The following is a 23,355-nucleotide window of genomic DNA, read 5'->3' on the forward strand; positions in this document are numbered from 1 at the left end:
TTTGTTTTATTTTAGTTCTATGAAATGCTTAGATGTTAATTCTTTAGTTGACCCAGTGTACCCCATTTGTTGACCCACTGTACCCCTTTATGGGGCACAGTGGGTCAACAAGTAGTACTCTAGAAAAATGTCTTTTTATTGTAAAAAAAACAATTTGCTAAATTGTAATAAATTTAATTAGGATAGCTAATAGATTAGAAAACATAATGCATAAGTTTGATATTCTTTTCTAAGAACATTTTTAGAATTATATTTAAATATCTTAAAATTGACCCACTGTACCCCCTTCTCCCCTACTGGTCTTACAGTACACTATTAAAAAAGGTTTTATTATTAAAAAAAAAACTTTAGAAAAATAGATTTTATTCAGTTCATTAGTTTTATAATGGATTTTTTTCCCCTTCAGAATTATGATTTACATCAATTGGAAATCAGTCTGCCATGGAGCTCCAATGCTATTTATATTCTTTTTCTCAAAATAATTTTCAATTTAATGTATTTAACTTTTTTTCTACTTCACAAATTTAAACATACAATAGTAAAAACCACTGAAAAATTTAAGTAATCTATTTGTACAAAATCTCAATTTAATTAACACAAAGCAAAAATAAAGCTTAACTAATTATTTTAAACACATTCCAATATTAAAAAGCAAATTAGTTTAAAAATTTTGAATAGGAAAATAATACTTGCTAAAACTAGCAGCATTTTAACAGAACAGTTTCATGATTTTTACCTGTTTAAACTGGGGCATGTTTTTATGAAGTGGGAGGGGAAAAAACCATATGTGTATATATATATATATATATATCAGTAAAATTTAAAGACTAGTTATAAAATAAAACATTCCTGCCAACAGTCTGTTGTGAACCAGGGGTTAATATAGGTTAACGACAGGATCGAGACAATGTGGTCATCATTATGCACCGACCACCTTTACTTCCCAGAAAAGCTGGTATCTATCAATTTGAAGCTGTTTAGACTTCAAACTGCCACAGGAGTCGAGTCTTAATAAACCTACTTCACTAGGACAGCTCAGTGCTTTAACCACAAAGCCAATGCGAATAATTAGTTTTACAATTTAAAAAAACCTCAGCATTTAGTAAAAAATTACACATTAAATTACTCTTTAAATTTTAAAACCGAAAATCACAAATAATTTAAGTGGAACCATATTTAAACATTCAGAAAAAATGGAGAAACAGAAATACGTACAGAAATTAATTGCATAAACCGTAATCATAATAGATATAACAATAAAACGTAGCTACAATAGTAATTTATACAATTTGAATACAAATTAAATATTCCAGCATTGAAAATGTAAAATTACTCATTTTTCTTGAAATTTTAGAACATAAATACTAACACTAATTTGGCAAATATGAGAGAATTTATATAATACAAATTATTTCCAAAATTTGTTTCATAGCATATAACTAAATAGCTTTTTATATTTTGTAACAGGAAGATCAACACTAACTAATAGTATTTCAGGTATGGAACAGCAATAAATTGAAATTTTTTTTATTTTTAAAAATGCTTATTTTTATGACAAATTTAAAATGTACCAATATTATATAAATTTTTGAATTTAGGTTCACTAGTAGCTTTATACAAAATAAATTAGTAATTCTTAATTTTGTTTAGTATTCATATTTGACACATTTTAAACACTCAGCAGAAAAAGGTAATTAATATATAAAATATTAACGTAATCAATAAATTTTAAAAATAAAAAAATTAGGGTTGTTAAATCTTAGAAATGAAAAATCAATAGTCAGTATTTTCCAAAAATTGATGATAACAGAAACATAAATTTATGATTGTTAGTCTTTTTTTTTTCTCTTCTTGTAAAACATATTTAAAACTAATAAAATACTCAGAATATTAAAAAAAAAGTTTAAATATATTAAATTTTGTTATGTGTAAATTTATATCAATGTTATTTAACAAAAACAATTTCATACCTAGTTTCAAAGTTTGACTTCAATCTTAAACTAAACTTTTTTGTACAAAATGAAACAGGTCTACACAGACTGAACTGGAAAAATACTAGAAACAATACTTTTTTTTGGGGGGGGGGGGGCAANGGATAGCGACAGAGTGACAAAGGGTCCCTTGTATTCTCCTTCCAGAGAAATTTCTTTTTCTCAGAAATAAAAATGTTTTTTTTTTTTTGAGAAACCACATTGCAAAGGTGATGGTTAAAGGGCCATCAAATGGTTTTTCTGCCCGGACTTCAATAGGAAGAAATCTTGTTCACAACCTGTAAATGTGAATAACACAGTATTCTTTCTTTAGAGGTCCGAATAGATCATTGATGAAACAACTGTCAACTAAAAGACAAGTAAAATATGCAGGATCTTTTATACTCAACTGAATGCCTTTGACCCTAACACCCCTCTCTGCTCAGCGTTACTGCTCTTTTGAGGGATGAAAATTTTTTCTCATATTCTATTCAGGAAAGAGGGATTTAAACGTATGGCCACAAAATGAAAAATTAATTTTTAGCAGTCCTTCTTGACATTTTCTTTAAAATTTGTTTTTCAATAAAAAATTGCTCTGTCTGCAGCACAATTTTTATTTCGCATCGCAAATGTAATTCATACAACTGAAAAAATGCTTAACATCTTAAATCAATTTATTACTCTTAATGGGCAAAATGTAGAGGCATAAGCACAGACGGAGCTAAATGAGGAGACAACTTTCAGCATTATGAAAATCGAATTGAAGCAATTTTGCTCTCAGATACATTAGATCAATACTGTTGACATAATGAGCAGTATTGATAATATAAAAAGATTGATATTGACTTTTATTCCACTTGTAAAGTTTGACAGTTTTTTAGAGGTTAATTTCTTTCTCTCTTTTGAAAACCTTTTCCCCACTGAGTAAAAATTTTGACTGAATTCATTTTCTAAACTGGCATCTCTGTCAGAAGTTTTTGGTCAATTATGCATGGTGAATCTTCAGGAAGCACATGTTACTGTTTTTCAAGCTGAAGACAAATTAGCCGTGATGGTTAAAAAGCAGGATCATTGTCTAATTTTGAAGACAGATTATAATTTTAAAGCATTTCCCAAGATTTTCTTCATTCTAACTAGGGGAAGATCTCTTAAGAAGGCATAATGCATTGCACAACACTTACTAATTTAAGCTGAGTTAAGTGAAAGTTATTCTCCTGTCTATGAAAGAAAACATAATTTTATTAAAGATCCATTTGCAGTAGATGTGTGCGTCACATCAGCAGAAGAACAGCTGATAGAAATTTCCTCAGATGGAGCTTCGAAATTGGTTTCAGAGAAAAAGTCCCAAACTTTTTGTGTCATTTCCAAGAAATTTTTTTCAATGTAAGCTCTGTTGTCTTTCCAAAATATTTCTTTATATGATGGAACATTTCAATTCTTCTTTATCTTAAATGTAAGTACAGATACCATTTGGGAATCGTAGAACTGGAAATGAGATTTCAAATATTATACTTGATATAATAGCACTTGTGAGAGAAATGCAACACCATCCTTCTCGTTAAAAATTTTAATTAATGCAGTTAAGTAATATTATTTATTTGAAATAAGTATATTGTGATATTTTTAATTAGCTGTTCTTAAAGCCAAAAAAAAAAAAGTCTATAAATAGCAGAGACAGTTTTAGGATTATTAAGGAACCCTTACATCACTCAGCCATATGTTGGGAGTAATAGTCAAAACCTTTGGGATCCACAAAGTCAAGCCAATACATAAAGGATGGCAGCGGTGATCAAAAGTTTAAAAAATGCTCATTTAAGATTCTCCTATATAATCAATTGTAGGTAACAGGCATAAAGAAAGGGTGCAATTTACAAGAGATTTTTATTTACAAAAATTTTAATTCTAAAAGAAGTTTTACAAGAGTCTTGCACTTCAATAATAATTGTCATACATGAAAAATATTTACAAATGAATTTTACACCAATGAATAATTTCACTTTGTCATAATTTTCATAAAATTGGGTCTTTCGTCATCGATGTAAACGATTTCACTCGCGAGCAATAATTCCAGGTACTCCTGGGGATAAGATGTCCTAATATAAGTTCCTTCTACTTTTTCCCACTCATCTGGTTTAAGAGTATTCTCTTTTAAATCAGGAAATAATGCCTTAAAGGGAAAAAAATTCTACATTATCTCATGAATTTATTATCTATTGTAACAACACTGACTAAATAAATTTATAAAATATATTACATTAACATATTCATTTTTGTTATTTTTAGTGAAATTCTCTGAAAATTAGGGTAAATTAACCGTAAGAACCGAACAAGAAACATTTTAAATAGTGAAGTTTCGAATGGTGAACTCTAAAAACAGTAAAACTGCAAAATAATAAAGAGTTTATGTGGACTATAATGTAGTTTTTGTGAAGCACTTTTTCTGATGAAATTTTATTCTAAACAGCGAGTCTATTTTATGCAATATAGCATGTTATACACACCAAAAAATGGTTGAAGGAATGTGAAAAAATAAAAAAAAGGTATGAAACATCTTCTGGGACTGGTTATTTTCCATCGCACAAAAAAATATATATGATGCCATCAGATTTAAGTAGGCTAAATTAAACTTTCAAAATAAAATAAAAAAACAACTCTTGCTACAAAAAAATATTAACAAAAAAGATAATCACTAATGCAATAAACAACAAACTTAAATTCTGGTGATTTCAGCTCAGTGTGCAGTCATTGAAGAATAAAAATAGAAGATTTATGTTATTTTAAATAGGGACCCATGTTTAATAAAAAAAAGGACTCAGAAATTTGAATGTTCCCATAGTTTCTAAAGTCAAGCAAAATCACTGTAGACTGTATCACGCTTACTTTGACCGGGTTTCTTGACACGCCACATGTTTCTAATAACGAGAAAATAATACATCAAGAACCCGCATTGACTGCGAGAAGTGTGCACGGACAAATTTGCTGGAGGTCAGGTTAATGCTACAAAATTCCAAACTAGATATTTACGTTGTCTAGAACATTACTTAAATGATAAATAAAATACAAAGATAATGAGGCTATCAAAACTCACTCCTAAACTCGGGATGATGATGACTACAAGACTATCATACTGAAAATACAAATCAACAGAAAAACAACAAGCAGTAAGCACTTAAGTATAAGTGAATATTCTATTTAAACTTTTAAATTTAATTTACATAATGTCAATGCCAACAGTTTAATAAAAAGTAAACTATTATGATAATCTCTGATTTAAAAATATCTACAAATTCTTATATATGATGTAAAACAAACTACATTCGTTAACCGCTCCCTGGTGGCAGACTTGACGTCATAAGGAATATTAAAAGATATAAATGTCCGTTGCAAATTTTCTCAGCTCTGTAAATTGCTCATAAGGGTAATGGATATCAGAAATTAATAGTAAAGAATGATTTTATTTTTAAATCGATTAATTCCTTTTTCACTTTACTAAGTAATACCTACAAATATGTTTTTTCACAAAACATAAATCTATTTATGTATGTGAGTTTGAGCTTTCTTTAAATTAGGAGAAAGGCTTTACATATGCCCAACATGTGTTTACTCTTATCAAGTGTAAAAGAATCCTAATTACAGAATTAGCAGTTTTGATAGACAGATGCTAGCTGAGATCTTCATGCCTATTAGTTTCAAATTTATATATATGATAAAAATGAACAATAAAAAAATGATAAATCGAACAGCCAGTTATCAACATTAAATTAAGTTTCCTTCAATCATTTCCAGTTGTAAAAATAATTTAAATTCATAAAATCTACCCTGAATTATTACCTAATCAACTTTCATCACTCAATAAATTTCACAATTTGCTGCATATTTAAAGTTTTATCCAACCAGTGATTGAATACAGTCCAGGTTGATTTAAATACTTTTCAAGCAAATGTTGAGGTTGCTTATTATTAACAGACACTAATGAGTTAAATGTAATCTGATTTTACTTATTTTTTCCTATGCATCATGGTTTAAGATTTTACCTTTTAAAATGTTTTTATCTTATTTTAACTGTTTAGTGACTCTAGACTAGTAAGTTATTCAAAAACATTGCCTTGATACTTAATAGATAATAAATTAAAGGTTATAGAAAAGCATTGAGTAGACTGAATCTTCACAGTTCTTGAGTTTTAATTTGAGAGTCGAAAGATATTTGTGCTTAAATATAATTTGATAAAAATGATAAATTTTTGTCATAAAGTTGTGTTACATGATAAAGTTGTTATAACAATGTAATGATAATAGAATACTAAAAAATATACCTGTAGAATTGAAAACAAGCTTTTGCCTTGCTTTAAACTATCCCCAATATCCTAAAAAATAATAATAAATAATGTACTAAAAATATATAAATCGATATAATTTACACTAAATTCAAAATTTTCAAAGATCTTAAACATTTTTAAAAACATTCATTAAAAAATAACTTTTATAGTAGAAATAATATATAAACCATTTTTATCCAAAGGTGATTACTTTTCTTTTACTTATGTATCAATATGCAGTCTCCCTCTTTTCTTCATTGTAGTAATCATTTAGAAATAATTCAAAAATTGTCACAACTAATCTAAAGTTTACCCAACAGCAAACTGTTGAGCACCCTTTTCTTAGTATATGGTAAAAAATGTCAGGGCTTCATGGGGGCACTTGTGGCGTGAGAAAGGATAAAGAGGCAAACACTTAAATGATGCTACCTAGAGAAATGGTGTATTTTTATGTGGAATAGAATGAGATCAAACTCAAGATAAAAAGTTTAAAAACTGCAATGGTTTCATAGTATAAAAAGTAACATTTTTGAATTGTATCTTATATGCCTGACATAACTATCTAGACAAGAAAATATTATTTCATGATAACAGAATTAAAAAAAAATAATAATAAGGGGTATAATAATTATGGCAAAAACAAATATCATGATATACCTATGTGTGACATCGTTTGCAGGTAAATTCAAATCATGATTGAAAAAATAATATTGGATCATGAATTTAAAAATACATGTTCAAATTATTGATATCTATTGTTATTTAGAGAGGTTCAGATAATTTGGACCCAGTCAATATGAATAAGATATGTTCTGTTTTTAAATATCAATAAGGCTCTAGTATTTTAGTACCAAATTATTTTTAAAATAATGAAAGCATTATAAACCAGAACTTATTTTATTAGAAAAAATGAATGAATAAAAAATGAAACTTATTATATTAGTGAAAAAAGTTTTTACTTAAAAAATTGCTCTTATTCATGATTATGTGTGAAAGCCACCTGCTGTGCATAACTTTGGGGTCAAATGTCTATCCCTGTGACATGCCTCTCTAATACTATCTTTCTGTGAGATACTTTTAAAAATAAAAATTTTTTTCATTTTGTAAATCATCATCACATTAAAAAAATTATGAAATTCATAGCAGTAACTACCAAAAAAAAAAAAGAAAAAAGATTGACGAATGAAATCACGGGAATCAGACTCTTCGAAAAGGAGAAACTAAATGCATGTTTTCATTTCGAGATTCAGCTGTAATAAATAATATCGTATTAAAAATATAGGATTTTAAAAATTATGTGGGAATCAATAATAATAATCACATAAAAAACAAAACGAAAATTTCTGCAGAAAAGAAAACTAAAATTTTTTTACTTCCCAAAGGAAAAATCTTTCTGTAAGAATCCACGATTCTGCCAAGGAGGTGCTAATGACCAGTTAATGATGAAAAGCGGTGTAAAATGACAAAATAGAAAACGATTCTGTAAGAAGAGTGGGGTTGTATACGAAAATTTTTGTTCTTATCTTGATTTAGCAATCATTCGTTCAGCTGAGGGGAAAAGGAATAAAAACATGCTAGTTTTGACATTGATGGGTGCCATTTCTCATGTCTTTTCTAGTGAAAGAATTTTTTTTAGAAAAAAATATCCAAACGATTCTTATAAAATTGTGTTTTAGTTTAAATGGTACGTTCCATACAAAAATCAGAAATATCAGGAGGAAAAGCAAAAAAATCAGTAACAATAAGGATTCATTTTTAATCAGGAATATTAGGACAACTACAAACCCTGTATAATTATTGTTTTGGCAAATAAAATCATAAAAAGGCAAATTTAAAAAAGAAAATCACTACTTTGAACATTAGACAGAACACATTTTTTAACTACTATAATACAATGTCAATATTTCTTAAAATTTTCATTATAATCAATATGTTTCAGTTAAAAACTCAGCAAAGCCAAAACAAAAACATAAGTACCTGTCTTTGATTAATAGCGACAGCAGGAAAATATTCTCTAGTAATTCTTCTCTAAAGAAAAGAAATAAATATACATTGAGGAAAAAGCTAATAAAAATACATTCAGAGATAAATAGTAATTGTTTGGTTTTAATATGAAGAATATTACTTATTAAAAAAAGTAATGATATCTTAAAAAAAAAAAAAAAAAAGTTTTAAAATCTTAATACAAAAAGTTATTTAGCAAACATAAGCCATGAGTTAATTACTATTTCATTTTAGGGCAAACTATTGTATTCCCCCCCCCCTGATTTCAAATCGTATCACAAAATAAATTCTGATGTTCACTATTTATTGCAGATTGTTTATTTTTTCTTGTCTACAAGCTGATACCTGCATTGACCCCTGTGCCAAAACTATCTTGGTTTCCCAACTTTAACACTTTACAATTCCATAACTTTATTAGCTTGCAAAAACATTTTTTTATTAAAATTAGATATAAAAAAATGTTAAGTTTAATAACGCAAATAACAATGCAGATTAGGTCAGCTATTCTTAACATCATATGAGCTTCTTCTTTTTTAGGTGATTTGTTTTGGAGTTAAAACATTCTACTTGATTTCAGTTTTTCTTAGACTTTGAAGTTTTCTGGACATTTATTATTCAGCAAAAATGTTATCATATCGTAACCAGTGTATCACCCTATGCTTAAAATAGAAATTATAAATTTTGAAGGAAGTCGATAGGAGAAAAATGTTTTTGTTAAAACAAATCCAGTATTTATGTGTAAATATTAGCTACGGTTTCGTACATTCACTATGCAGCAACCTCACATTGTGATATCTATTTTTGTATTGTCTTCAGGGATAATTATATAGAGGGTTGACTGTAATACCCATTCTTATCTGTCAACGATTTACACCCAATATACCAATAGCTTCTGATTTATATCTAATATAAAAGTGTGGATGAATATATAATGTTGTGGATGCCATTTTTCACTATTATATTAATAAGTACATTTATATGCTTTCATAAATGCTAATTAAAAAAGATGTTTGGACAAGTATTTTGTAGACTAACCAACCTGGCAGAAAATTTTGAGATTTTTTGAGCTCTAACAACCACTAATTTTTGGTGAATGGAAATTTTCTGCTGAAGGGCGATGGAGCAAATGATTATTTAGAAAGAGGGACTAAAAGAAATATTTTTAATTAACTAAATAAATTATTCTTATATTCCAGTATAACTGTATGCTTACTCACCATCCTACGGATCAGTTTTTCATGTAAATATATCAGAATCTCAGACCTGAAGTTTTCAGTTTCTTTCGCACTAGAAATATATAGCATTAGATAAAGAATATGTAGCATAATGGTGCATAATCTTTTTGGCAGAACTTGGTTTTTAGGGAATCAGAATTAATTCATTTTCTATATTATTTTGTCTTCCAATTTAAGAAACATTGTTCACTTTGTCTTCTCTATTATAGCAGGTTTTGGATTTTCTATAGTGAATAATTGGTACTTCTTTGTTTTGAGACCATAAAAAAATTGCCAAATTATAATTGATACCATTGATTCCTTCTTAATTGTGATAATAGGCTCTACTGGTATAGTGGTGATAGGTTTTTAGACACCAAAACAAATAAGTACCAATTAATTTCATTCTTTATTTATTTTTTTTTTACATAAATTACTTGCATGGTTAAATTTTTAATAAATCTGTGAATTGCATCTTTTTAAAACATGTTTTAGTTAAAGGAAATTTCCTTAAAAATAATAAAAGATTTAAATCTTTAAACAACTAAATTAGCGCTTCAATATTTAGAGGTAATGTGCTATAATTTCAGAGTTCAGTATAATTCATTAAAATAAATTTGAAACATAGGTAAAGCTATAAAAAAACTATTTAAGGGCAGAAGATTGTGCTATCCATAGGTGTTAGGTTAAATGAACATAATAAATTAATTAACAGACAGATATAAAATATCTTGTCATAAGACAAGATAGACTAAAATGAATAGTACCTTAACATTAAATCTTTTAAAATTATTATGAATTCTTATGAAAAAATAGTAAATTTAAAATATTTTCTGGGAACTTAAGTAATTGACACAGTACATTATATGAATAATATAAATGCAGAAAAAAAAAAATTCTCAACTGCAGAACATATTTCTTAAAAATGCATAAAAAGAAAGTGATGATAAACTATATTTAATAAAATGTTTGAAAACTAAATCATGGATTAAATAGCAGTCAGACATAGCTCAGTTGAAAACAGAGAAGAAATATGAAATGCATTTTGGTACAATGCAAAATCTAGATTATTAGAAATAAACAAAACCAAGAACATTTTGGATAATTGACATTTTCAGATGATTGAGGCTTATCATCATAATCACACATTTTCTTTTAATTACAATAAAAATAAGTTTGTTTTCTTATTTTTATTTTTACAATCAACACACATTCATGTAATCTTCAAAATACCTTTATTTTTAACATTTTTTGCAACATAAATTCAAGTTCACGGGTAAGAAGATCAAATGTATGTAGTACATATATTTTGAGAGAATTTTTCTGACACATTCATTAATGACGCATTTCAAAAAATTTATGTTTTTATAAATTTCAGTCATTGATATTTTCAAAACATGAGATTCTAAATAAATTATATGCAGCATAATTTAAATGAATAATTATGTATAAATTTACCTTTATCTCTAATCACATTTATTATTCTACCAGAAAAAAATTTACAAATGAAAAATATGCCAAATATAAATTCTAGTTCTAATATTTCTAAATAAAATATAAAAGAATTTTTATACATAAATATAATCAATGATTTCTTGAAACTTCTGGACCTTGGATCGCAATTAGCAAAAACTCTGGAAACCTGGATTTTTTCCGGAGCACAATCAGCTCTGTAATTAGTCACTAAGCATAAATTTTCACCTTTTTTTTCAGTTGTAATTATGAATCCTTAAATACATGAAAATATGACATAAGTATTAATGTTACATCAAACTCATAAAATAAAGCAAAGCAACAAGGGTCGAGGGGATTTCAAATTGAGAATGAAGCGTATTCAATTCTTGAGATGATTCAATTGAAATTTTTTTGGTAATTAAAATGTAAACCTTTTTGAAATTAATAGTGCTGTTTTAGAGCTTGTGTAAGGGGTGACAAGGCAAGTTTTGTAAAATGAATGAACCAGAAATATATGATCATTTGATACTTAGCCTGGGCATTTTAACAAATAGTAAAATATAAAAATGATCTTACTCCTCAAATTCCTTCGAAAATTGGTGAGTGTCTTCCTGACATATTTTCTTTAACCTGAAATAAATAAACAATGAAAATGAGAAAGATTTGAATGATGCACAATTGAATAATAGTATATATCTCTACACTATGTAATGTGATACAACAAACATTTTAGGAACTTAGTAGAGAGAATATGTTAAGTTACATTTTTAATTATTGTAAAATTAAAAAAGAGAAATTTCTAAGGTTGAATGGGTGAGGTACTACTATCATTCAAAGGTTATATTATTATATGCAGATATTAAAATATGCTGAAATATTTTTCTGTGTTTGTTTCCTCAATGGAATTAACTGTTCAGTCCTTAACATAGAATCCAGAAAAGTGTAAGAAAACTTCAGTAAAAATGAAATGTCAGTTCTTTTTTACAAAAATAAGTTGAATAACATAAAAGCGTTAAAAATTTATAATAAGACTTTCCCGCGGACAGGACAAGTGATTCATTTATTTTATATTTGCAGAAGCATCTGGCATCAAAAATTGGGAAAGATTTAAAGCAAAAGATGGAAAAAAGTGACTGGTTTATTTGAGTCGCCATTTTTTTGCTCACTATGTGGCTTGCCTGTTGTTTTCAGCTCTACTTCAAATTGCCCTTAAGAATTGATCCCTGATCCTTAATGACAGTTCAGAGTCCTTGCAGCTCATTGGTCATGGCAATAATCCTATTTTTTTTTCAACTGTTGGCACCCTATAGTCGCATGATTATTGCTTATCCATTACTTCATCTTACTTGTCGTTTTTATAACAAGACAGATGAGGGATTTCACTATCTTATTTACTGTCACTTTAATAAAATTTTAACGATGAAATTAATTTAATTATTCTCCAATGTGTCACAAGCTATGATGGGACCTCTGGTAATGCGAAGGCACCTGCAAAATTCACCTTGTTTTTGGCACATGATCCTCTCTTCTCCTGGAGAAACTCATAATTGGTGAAAACAAAATCTAAGGATATCAGGATACTCCTGTAAAGTAGTACTGTTGCTTGTAATAGTTTGGGGTGTCTTATACAAGACAAGAAAAGAACCCCTTCTAATTTAGCAAGAAAGAGAAGTGTCATCTGTTTTTGTATGCAGATGGGTAACGATCAGTATCACAATAAATGAATAAAATAAGAGTGCTTGCATGGGGATAGACAGCACCTCGTTGTTTGCTCCAGATAAAATGAAGTCTATACATAATTTTATTTGGAGGTATTAGGTTTATGTTGATATTGGGCAGCAAAACAGTTGATTGGCCCAGGCTGGGATCAGGATAAAAGGAAACGATTTTAACAATTGAATAAAATTTACAAATAGTTTGAACATTTTGAATTAAAATGTGCATGTTTTCGCTTCCTTTTTTTTTTTTAAAAAAAACTCTTATGGGGGTAGTGAAATGCTCACACACTGCCAAATGCTTTTCATGAGACAACTTTAATAAAATGGTTTCAAGAAGTTCAAGTAAAATTCATCGACAAGTCTAAGTTATACACGTAAGAACAGAATTTTTCCAACTTCTTTTTTAAAAATTCTTTATACTTGTTAAATCAATGAATGAACACTTACTCTGATTCTTTTTCAAGAGTTATTTTCTTCATATCCTTTTGAAATGAAAGTAATTCTTCCAAATTTTTGACATCCTCTTGCAGTTTTTGATGAACCCACTCAAACAGCAGTGTTTTGCACCTAGGAATGACTGCAACAAACATATTTTATGGTTTGTTTCAAGATATTCTAAGAAATTATTCATTCAGAATGTGGCAGTCTAAAAATTTTATGATATAAGTTTCTTAAATTTGAAAGAAGATTGTTTATCAAAGAAACATTAATAAATTGCAACAAATTTAAAATATATAAATCTCTCGAAACATAAAAGCAGTGAGTTAGAAGGAACGGCCAGATTCCCAATCCTCTAACATCCACTTTAAATACTTATATCGTGGATTCGATGGTAAGGCATCAGAGTGAACACAGAACTGCAAGTTTGTACAGCTGAATATAAAGCCACAGAGAAGTAGATTTTCATTAACAAACGCAATAGCAAAACAAATTTAACCAGAGCACTCCTATTTTTTTTTTTAAATATTCAGATAATCTCTTACATTTCTAAATATAGTTGCCACTAATTTTTAAACTAGAGTGTTTGTCTCCAGTTTAGTTTGCTGCAAAACCTAATTCGTGTTTATAGAAAGTGACATTTTTTATGCACTTTTGGTCTCTCTTAAATTCTATCAAAAGTTAAGTTAAACAAAAAAGCAGTCAGTATTCTGAGCAATGCCATCTAGGTATGTTTTTCGTAACTAGAGTATAGAGAAAGAATGAGTAAGTTCAGTTTTGTGCTATTAATTAGCGAGCAGTATTGTGAACGCAATAGAGATCTACGATCTCTGGTGCCTACCATGTTTATGGAGAAAAATAAATATTTTTTGAGTTTGAGTCTTTGTGGTAAGTGATTATGAGCTATCAGTGAGTATTGTGTGAGACAGAGAGAAAGAAAACAGTCAGCATGAACAGATGGCTAGTTTTCAATGTATTATTGCAGTTAATTTTGTTTTATTTAGATAAGCAAACTTATTCTCATATAATAAATATGACAATAAATAAAAGGGTTATTATGATAAATTTCTCTTGAGAGTTCATAATTGAATCTACAAATTATAATGCACAATGATTACTATATTTAGGATCATATTACCACATTTCTAACAAATATCTTTTTAGTTGCAGACCCACCAAATCTCCCATTTGGAAGCAATGCAGGGGTTATCACACCTTTTATGCAACATTATAATTTAACAGGTCTTGCATTAAACTTTTATACACTCTATTTTTTCCCATTTTCATAAAAATGTCACAAAAAAAACCTACCACATTTTAGTTATTTCACTGTTTTCTGGAAATACATTATTTTTCATTCATAACAAATATGGATACAAGGATGTTTCATGAATAGAAGAGTGCAGGAAAGTCATTAGCTTGCCAGTGATGGAGACGATGGTTCTTCACCAACAATGAAATTAACAAGAGAAATAAAATGTTCTTTTGCTATTAGGTAGCAATAACTACCGAATGAAAAGTAATTGGATTTATGATGAGATCGACACACACGAAGAGTGTCAAAAGTAATTACTGAAATTCATGTATCGTAACAATCCCGTATTAAAAATATTGGGATTTTCAAAACTAAGCACAAATCCAAAGCATTAACAGGGTTCCCACTTAATTTTAGAAATAAGAAAAAAAATCCATTACTTTTCCAAGTAAATTTCAATGAAAATTGAGACCATATTTTCATCAGAAAACTTTGATTTTTTTATTTGCAACGTGAAATATTAGATTTTCTGAGTAAAAAAATATCATTAAATGAAAATGAGAACATTTCAGTTTGACTAAAATGTGAAATTTTTACAAGAAATAATTCTACTTAATGTTAGAATTATTTAATTCGAATCTCAATAATTGATTACTGTTACGGACAATTACCAGGTATGCTAAAGGAATATTCTAGGTTTTCATAAAAAAATTGCAGCTTTACCTGATTTTTTAGAGCTAAAATGAAATTCTCTGAAAATTTCAGGTTTTCCCTGACCTGTGGGAACCCTGGTTAACCATTGAAAAACTACATTGATCGAGATTGGGTGTGTCAAAAATTTAAGCGGCACAATTTCAAATTTTCTTTAAAAAAAAAAAATTATTTTTTTTTCTAATTTTGTTCAGGTTGCTGCCGCAGACCAAAAAATCCAGGGATGGCGGGCCGCAGGTTGTGCATCGCTACGATAAAGAAAAAATCTTATTTTGGAAAAGGGGAAATTAAGAGCTTTTTAAAAGCACCCAATGAAAAAAGTCCCTTTAAGGGTTTATAAAAAACGAAAATTTAAAATATGCACCGTTAAGCAATTTTAAAAAATGCTATGCAGATAAAAACCCCTGCTATTGACTAAGAAAGAAAGTTTTCATACTTATAAGCAATACCTAAAAAAAATAATTAAAAAAAATGTAAGAAATGAGAAGGTAACAGTTTTATACCATTCGGATTACTATTTTTCAGCACTTTATTTTCAGCTTTTAAATTCAAATATTGTAAATTCAAATCTTCAATAGTATTCCTACTCCTTGTTTTGATTCCATGCTCTTTACATTGTTCTTGAAGCTGGTGAGAAAAAATTGCAGTAATTAAAAAATAAATCAAGAGCATTTTTTCTATCATAACATATACAAATAACATCATATAATTTAACACATAGAATATGCACATTTTGAAACAGTGATCATAACAGAGAATCACAGGCAGATTCACAAAGTGACACTCAAAACCTCACAAATCTTTTCCATCTTGAAACTTAAGGCATGACTGAGCAATGATTTTACCCCAGACCAGGACAAAGCTTATTGCGGAACCTCAGTTTAAAATTTTAGTTTTTGTATTTTCTTGTATGTAACTAAAGAAATTCTTTGTGATTTTCTTCTAAAAAACTAATTCAAAGACACTAATAAGTTTTTTTTGTGAAGAGTTTTTGATGAGGTTCTAGGACAATTGTCTCTGTCTTTATTTCCGTTAAATAAGGTCTAGACTTGAAGTAATATTTTTTGAAGAAAAAAAAAAAATTAAATCTGAACAATTTATAACAAAAAACATTTCTAGTTTTTGCAATATTATAAAGAAAATTGATAAAAATAAATGATTTTATGTTCATAACATGCCAAAGCTGTATGATGTACAATGCACAAAAAAAAAAAAAAAAAAAAAAAAAAAAAAAAAAAAAAAAAAAAAAAAAATGAGCTAAACATTCTGAATAACTTTAGATCTAATGATATGATTTACACGAATTAGAACTTAATCTTAATTGATTGAGGGGGAGACCTCAAATATGCTAATTAATTACTGCAGACGATATTTTATATTACAAAATCAGACAGAAATATGTATTTTTGTTGAATAAACATCCTTCCTTTTACAGATTCGGATTTCTGATGTAGCTGCAATCCCCTTTCTGGAGTATTTCGTCATATTTCGAGAAATATTTTAGCAGAAGGAAACATTTTTACACAAAATTATAAAATTTGTTTATCCAAAGATAATTCCATGCAAAAAATAATTTAATAATTATTTATTTCATTTAATAATAGTCTTAATTGTTTGAAATGTAAGGCATGAAATTTTTTATATAATTTTAAAGCATGCAATTTTATATGGCAAAAGAGAAATTTTGAACGAAATCTGTCAAATTGCTTCTAAGAAATCGAATTTTAAAAGTCATCAAACTACAAATTTTACATAAAATAACATTCCTTAAAATAGTGTAAAAATTTTCAAACTGTACAATTCAACAATTAAATAAAATAAGAAAAACAAAAATAACTATTAAAAATTTTTTTTTTGAATTTTATTATTTTTGAACAAACTAATTTTATAATTGAGTGAAATTCTTTTTTGATATGACGAAATAAACAAAAACTAAAATTAACTGGTTCAAATTACTTTGCACCGCTCTCCTGAACAAACTATTGCAACCATATTTAAAAGATTGTAGCTACCCCTTACATTTCTAGGGTCAAAAATCCAAATCTGATGAAAAAAAGGTATGTTTACTCAGAAAAAGTACATTTTGTGTCTGATTTTGTAACTTAAAATATTGTCGGTGCTAATTAACCCTTTAACTTGTGCGCTCGAGTCAATTCAAACGCGATAAACAGGTCAAACCGTGCACACTTGAGATAATTCGAGCGGCATTGTATTTCAGACTGCTATAATTTTTCACACTCAAATATAATCGAGAATTGAAAATAACAATGTGAAAGCTAAGAAAAAAAAATCGTTTTATTGATATTTATCATTTACATAGCATTGTAAGCTATAACACTTATTTATTCAAGAATAAAATACACAGAGATGCCAACTTGCTCTGGACAGCAAATATATATTTCAAAGTGGTAGTTTATAAATTGTGATTCAGTAGACTTTTATCCACCACTATTTCTTAATAATTCGTAGGCTTATATAATTCACCACTTTATAGTACTTATGCCATGCTATACCTTTTAAAAAGCAAGCAAAAATAGTCAAATATTTGCAAAATTTACTTTGTAGTTATTTTAGGATTATTTTGGCGTGTCCGGAGCAGTTGGCACCTCTGAATATAGCCTTTTTCCATGGAACAAAAGGACAATCCACAAATTTTTTTTCTTTCTAAAGTGTGTTTTTTTTACATAAATTTTTTTTTGATTTTTTGGGCCAGTTTTTGTACAAAAAATCTGTGTGTTAAGGGGTTAATTAGTATAATTTAGGTCACATCTTTGAGCTATTAAGAGAGTTTTGTAGTATGTGAAAATACGACTATTATAGGGGTGCAAAACTCATGGCCCAAATGCGGCCCTTCGACTACTGAAGTGCGGCCCAAGACATTCTTCCCTTAGTCAAGGTTCTCCAGTTAATTATCTTTAAAATGTGTAGGTCCTTTTCAAGGCAGTCTAAAAATCTTAGGTTTGGTCGTCCTCTTTTTCTTGTACCTGTTGGCCTGGCACAGAAAACGTTTCTGGTTGTCCTGCTATCCTCCATTCTTATAATGTGGCCTGCCCATTTAATCCTTTGAATTTTGATAAATTTAATGACATCAGGTTCTTTATATGCTTTGTAGAGTTCCGTATTTGATCTTCTAAACCAGGTGCCATTTTTATTTATTCCACCAAAAATGCTTCGCAGTATTTTTCTCTCAAAACTAGCTATCATATTTTCATCTCCACGGGTCATTGTCCAGGTCTCACATGCATATGTAAGCACCGATCGTATAAGACATTTATAGAGTAACACTTTTGACGCAATCAATTTTAACAGATTCTTTAGTAAATGTACGTTTAACGCGCTTTCTTTAAGCCGATTTTATAGTAAATATAAATGATTTTTTTTAAACAGTTGTTTTCGCTTTTCTACATGATTTCGAAAATCCCGAATTTTTATTACGACGCGATTTTCAGATCGCAAATTTAAATAATCACTTTTCGTGCACTTTATTTGTGACGATTTCATCTTAAATTTTTTATCTTTTTTTTTTTTTTTGCAATTCTTTCTTTTTTTCAAAAATTTTTTTTGGCAGTTATTGCTATGCGTTCCCACGTATTATAAAAAATTCCAATTATTCTATTACGACATGCAAATTTTAAATCATGCATTTGACACGCTTTATTCGTGCTGAGTTCAGCATAAATATATTTTTTCTCAATTATTTTTATACTTTTCAACATGATTTTGACGATCCCGTTATTTAACTATGATGTTATTACGACACGTGCTAGACGTGTGTGATTGTTAATCGCGCAATTAAATAATCACTTTTTGATACGGTATTTCGGTACAAATTTATGTAAATCCTAGTTATTTTTCCTTCGTTATTATAATATGATTTGGTCGAATGTGGTAATGAATTGTAATTTGGTCAAAAACTAAACATTCAGCAAAAAAAAGAAGAAGAGAAAAATCGACTGAACGCCGTACACTTGGGACCAAATAGCAAAATCTTTTACTGCTACTAAACACTGAAACTAAAATTTTAATGACTCAGAATAATATTTCCTGCAAAAACGTATTCATAAATTAACTCTACAAAGAACGTTTTTGTCAATCAAGAAAGTTTTTGAAAATGTCGAAAAGCAAAACAGAGAACATAAAAATCCTAATTTTTGAAAATTTTTTTTAAAGCTGAACATCTCAGTTTTTCAATTACCAGAAAAAGCCAAGAAAAAAGAATTAAGTCATCAAAAATGCTATTAAAAATTACTGCATTATAATGAAAACGCCTAAAATTTTTTATTTTTTTATTTAAAGAAAATAAAAAGATAGAAAAAACGTTCTTAATTTTTAAAATGAAAAACTTATGCCGAAAATCTCAATTTAAATTTTTCTCATTGCCATAATTTTAGAAGAAAAAAAATTGCTATAATATAAACTTTATTAGTAACTTTATTTTTTAAAAAAATGCTGAGTTATAATAAAAATGCCTAAAAAAAGAAAAACAGAAAAAACAAATTTTTCTTAGTTCCTGAAACAAAACTATAATACTGAAAATCACACTTTTCTATGTTACTGGTTATTTATATTACAGTACAGGGAAAGAATGATAATAAATTAATAGTATGAGACGTTCTGTTAAAATGCTGGGTTTATAATAAAAACAGCAAAAATGGAAAAAAATCCTTCTCAATTCTCAAAGTATCGAAAAAATGACAAAATTGACTTGTCTGATTATAATTTTAAAAAAAAAAGTAATATCTATAAAAATTCAAAAATAAAAAAAACTTAGAAAAATACATTTCTAAAAAATATTCTGCCAAATATTTGACTGATCATTCAACCAACTGAATTTTTCACAGAAGGGCCAAATACTCGTTACATCCCTCCCTAATTTAAATGCAATGTTATTGCAACTTGAGAAATTCATAAAATGGCGGAAAACGTGAATTTTTAAACTGCTCACTGTTTGTAGTTTGGATTTCAATTTTTTGTTGCTTAAGTGATCTTTTTCGATAAAAAAGAAAAATGTTTACGATACAAAAAAATCTAATAATTAATAAAATAAAATAATAAAGTACATTACAAAATAAGCATTGAATTTTATTTTGAAATATCACAGTTTTTTTATTTTAGGCTTTTGTTTCAAACCTATAAATTTTCTTCAATTAAAATATTTAATTTGAATTTATAATACTTAAATATGACTAAACTTCTTCTTACTTTCATTCTGTGGGCATTGCAGTTCTTTTTTTATTTATTAGAATTAAATTCTAAAATGAATTTTTGTATTGCATGATATGATAAAAAAAAAAAATTCTTTTCTTCAATGTTTATTTATTNATCATAATTATAGTAGTATACAATACTTGCAGTGTATACTACTATAATTATGATTTACATAAGTTTTTTTATTTTTGAATGAATTCTAATAATGGAACACTACTAAGTTATTGATATTACTAAGTTTATTGATAAAAAAAAATGGAATGCTAATGTTTAAATTGTCATTAACATGACTAAATACACGTGCGGCCCTTCGTTAGCCAACCTGCTGTGCAAGTGGCCCTTCACTCAAAAAGGTTGTGCACCCCTAGACTATTAGATCAAAAGTAAAAAAAGATCAATAGTATGTGCTGTACATACTATTATAGTGTAAATAAGATAAGCTGTAAAACAACATTTTCTTTTGTCATATTGAAAGAATGATTCAAGTTGTATGTGACTCTAGTAAAACTCTGCAAATCATTTAATGTGGTTTTAAATCTGTAGTACCACATTTAAGATAAATATAAAAGTGTGATCAAGGAAGAACATTATGAAGAAATTTTATGCTTTAGAATGAGTGACTGGTAATAAACAAAACTTTACCTCTGATACTTGTTTTCTTTTCGTTACTATCATTTTCTGGAGAGCTTGAGGATGTATGTATTTTCTTTCAGACATTATATTCCAAGGGTCTGTCTAGATTTTTTTTTTTTTTTTTTTGAGCAGTACCTATTTTGTGAAAATTTAGACATAATTTGTGTAAATAAAAAATATATTAAAAATTGACACAAAAATATGGTAAAGTAAGAATATATTTTCAAAATGGGGTCACTACAAATAAAAATCATTTATGACTGGTAAGTTTCGATATGTTTTTTCCCATATATTCAAAATTAATTTTGCTATTGTAAAATTTTGGGCTTAAAATTATATCCAAATTTAAAAATTCATAAAAACCTTTCAACTTGAATTTAATAAAAACATGCATTTAACAGTACTGGCACTACAAGTTATTTCCATAATGAGAACATTTTCAACTAGGTCATACAAAAACAAAATTTTAAGAGGAGAGGAGAAGCTTAGAACTTGCTTTATTAAAATTTTGTGAAACTACCGTTCTTACTAAAGTTAAATTTGTGAAGGTGACGTGAAACGGTAGTAAATTTGTATTCAAACTAAATAAATTTAAATATTATAAATAAGAATTTTTAAAATAATGTTTTCTGACTTAATTAAAGTACTACTAGAAATTTTTTCCCCTTTACTGCATCTAAATATGGCAGGTTTCTTCTAGAGTAGGAAAAACCATCACAGAAGGAATAGAATTCTGCCAACCCAAGTGGAAGAAGCTCTTTTTCAAAAAATAAGATCTCATATTAAAAAACTTTTGTAATATAGTTTATATTTACAATCTAGTTTAAATAATAGTATTGATACCCAAGATAATTAATACATCACTTTTAAATAAAGGGAAACCTATAAAGCAACAATTGGAAATAAAAAAATAATGGAATTTAAAAAATTAAAAGAACAGTAGTAATTAAATATTTTATATAAATGAAGAATTTAAATTGTATTTGCAATTAATATTACTTAATTAATAGATCACACACTAAGCAAACAATCTATTACTAATCACATGTTGAATTCACAATTACAAATAGTATACTAATTTTTATAATTATTGTTGAGTGTGAATAAGAGGGGTAATTTTGACACAAAGTGAAAAACCCTAAAAAATTTTAGTGTAAAAAATCGATTTTAAGATACCAATATATATACTATACATGATTCGTATTTAACATAATTTTTTGAAATAAGATTTATTGTTTAATTACCTACAAATGAAGAATATCACCCTTTATAGTAACTAATTTAAGAAAATCTTAATTCTTACAAAAGTCTAGATGTTGGATTTTTGAAATTGCGTGAATATGAATCGTGAAATTGAATTTTATTAATGTGAATATGAATTGGATTTTAAAAACGTGTATACAAACAACGAATCGCAATGCATAGTTTTAAATCACGGAAAAAAAACGAAAATCGATTTTGATATTACAAACGCATGTATACAAATTGGAATATTGGACTTCGAAAATGTATGAATACAAATTGTAACATTGGATTTTAAATTCATGTGAATACAAATCACAAAATTGATTTTAATAACGAGTAAATACAAATCGCTACTTCGGATTTTTAAATCATGTGAATACGAATTACAACATGTAACTTTTAAATCAAGAAAATACTTAAATCGATGCTTGATATTTGAACAGCGAGAATAAGAATCGCAATATTAGTGTATTCCAGCGCATTTCCAATCTCATAATGCCCTCTAGCGCAATTCAAATTGGATTTCTGCTCATTGGCGGAAGAATAACATGTATGTAAATTCTTGTTAAAGGGAATTTTAAAAAATTTAAATTTGACTTTTAAATTGCTGAATCCTGTGAAAATTTCTTCAGATTATAAGTTTTTGATTAGCAAAAGTCTGAGAACCAATGGTCTTAAGAAACACAGAATTCCACAATATTCTCAGAAAAAATAGAGGCACTGCTCCTAATATTTAGACCCGGAAGGATAATACAGAAAGTGCGAAATTCCAGGGTACACCTGGAATACTCAAACTGAGTCTTAGATTATATGATAAATTGATTTTAAATTTTTGTACAAAACTAAAATAACATAAAAAGTTATTTTCTTTCCTTTTTTTAAAAAAAAGACAAATGTGAAAAGCTTTTAAATAAATTAAATTTAGAACTGAATTTGAAAATTTTTTCCAATTTCTTAATGTTTTTTCCAGTGGTGACCAGGTACAAAATGTTAATATTGATTGCCTCATTCAAATTTCTTAAAGCTAGGGAAATTTTCGATTTTTTTAAAAAAACTAATTAAATTGTCGATTACGATGTACCTCTGCCATATTGAATCCACTTATAATCAGAAATTCTACGCAAAGTTGTATTTTTAAATTTAATGCTATTGTGAATAAAACTGTTTCAAAGTAATAAAAAAAAAAAA

General features: G+C 27.7%; 1 protein-coding gene across 1 annotated transcript; it reads right to left on the reverse strand.

Moving 5' to 3' along the window:
• Positions 1-3,848: 3,848 nt before the first annotated feature.
• Positions 3,849-21,048, reverse strand: LOC107448553 (uncharacterized; the record flags this gene model as incomplete). The annotated part of the gene is given in 8 exon segments (XM_043040268.2): positions 3,849-4,137; positions 6,284-6,334; positions 8,264-8,314; positions 9,508-9,577; positions 11,536-11,589; positions 13,125-13,254; positions 15,585-15,708; positions 20,932-21,048. Coding segments are annotated over 8 exon segments (729 nt in total). The 3' UTR covers positions 3,849-3,963.
• Between the last annotated feature and the right edge of the window lie 2,307 nt (positions 21,049-23,355).

The sequence above is a fragment of the Parasteatoda tepidariorum genome, chromosome 1, assembly GCF_043381705.1.
Source record: "Parasteatoda tepidariorum isolate YZ-2023 chromosome 1, CAS_Ptep_4.0, whole genome shotgun sequence".
NCBI lineage: Eukaryota > Metazoa > Arthropoda > Arachnida > Araneae > Theridiidae > Parasteatoda > Parasteatoda tepidariorum.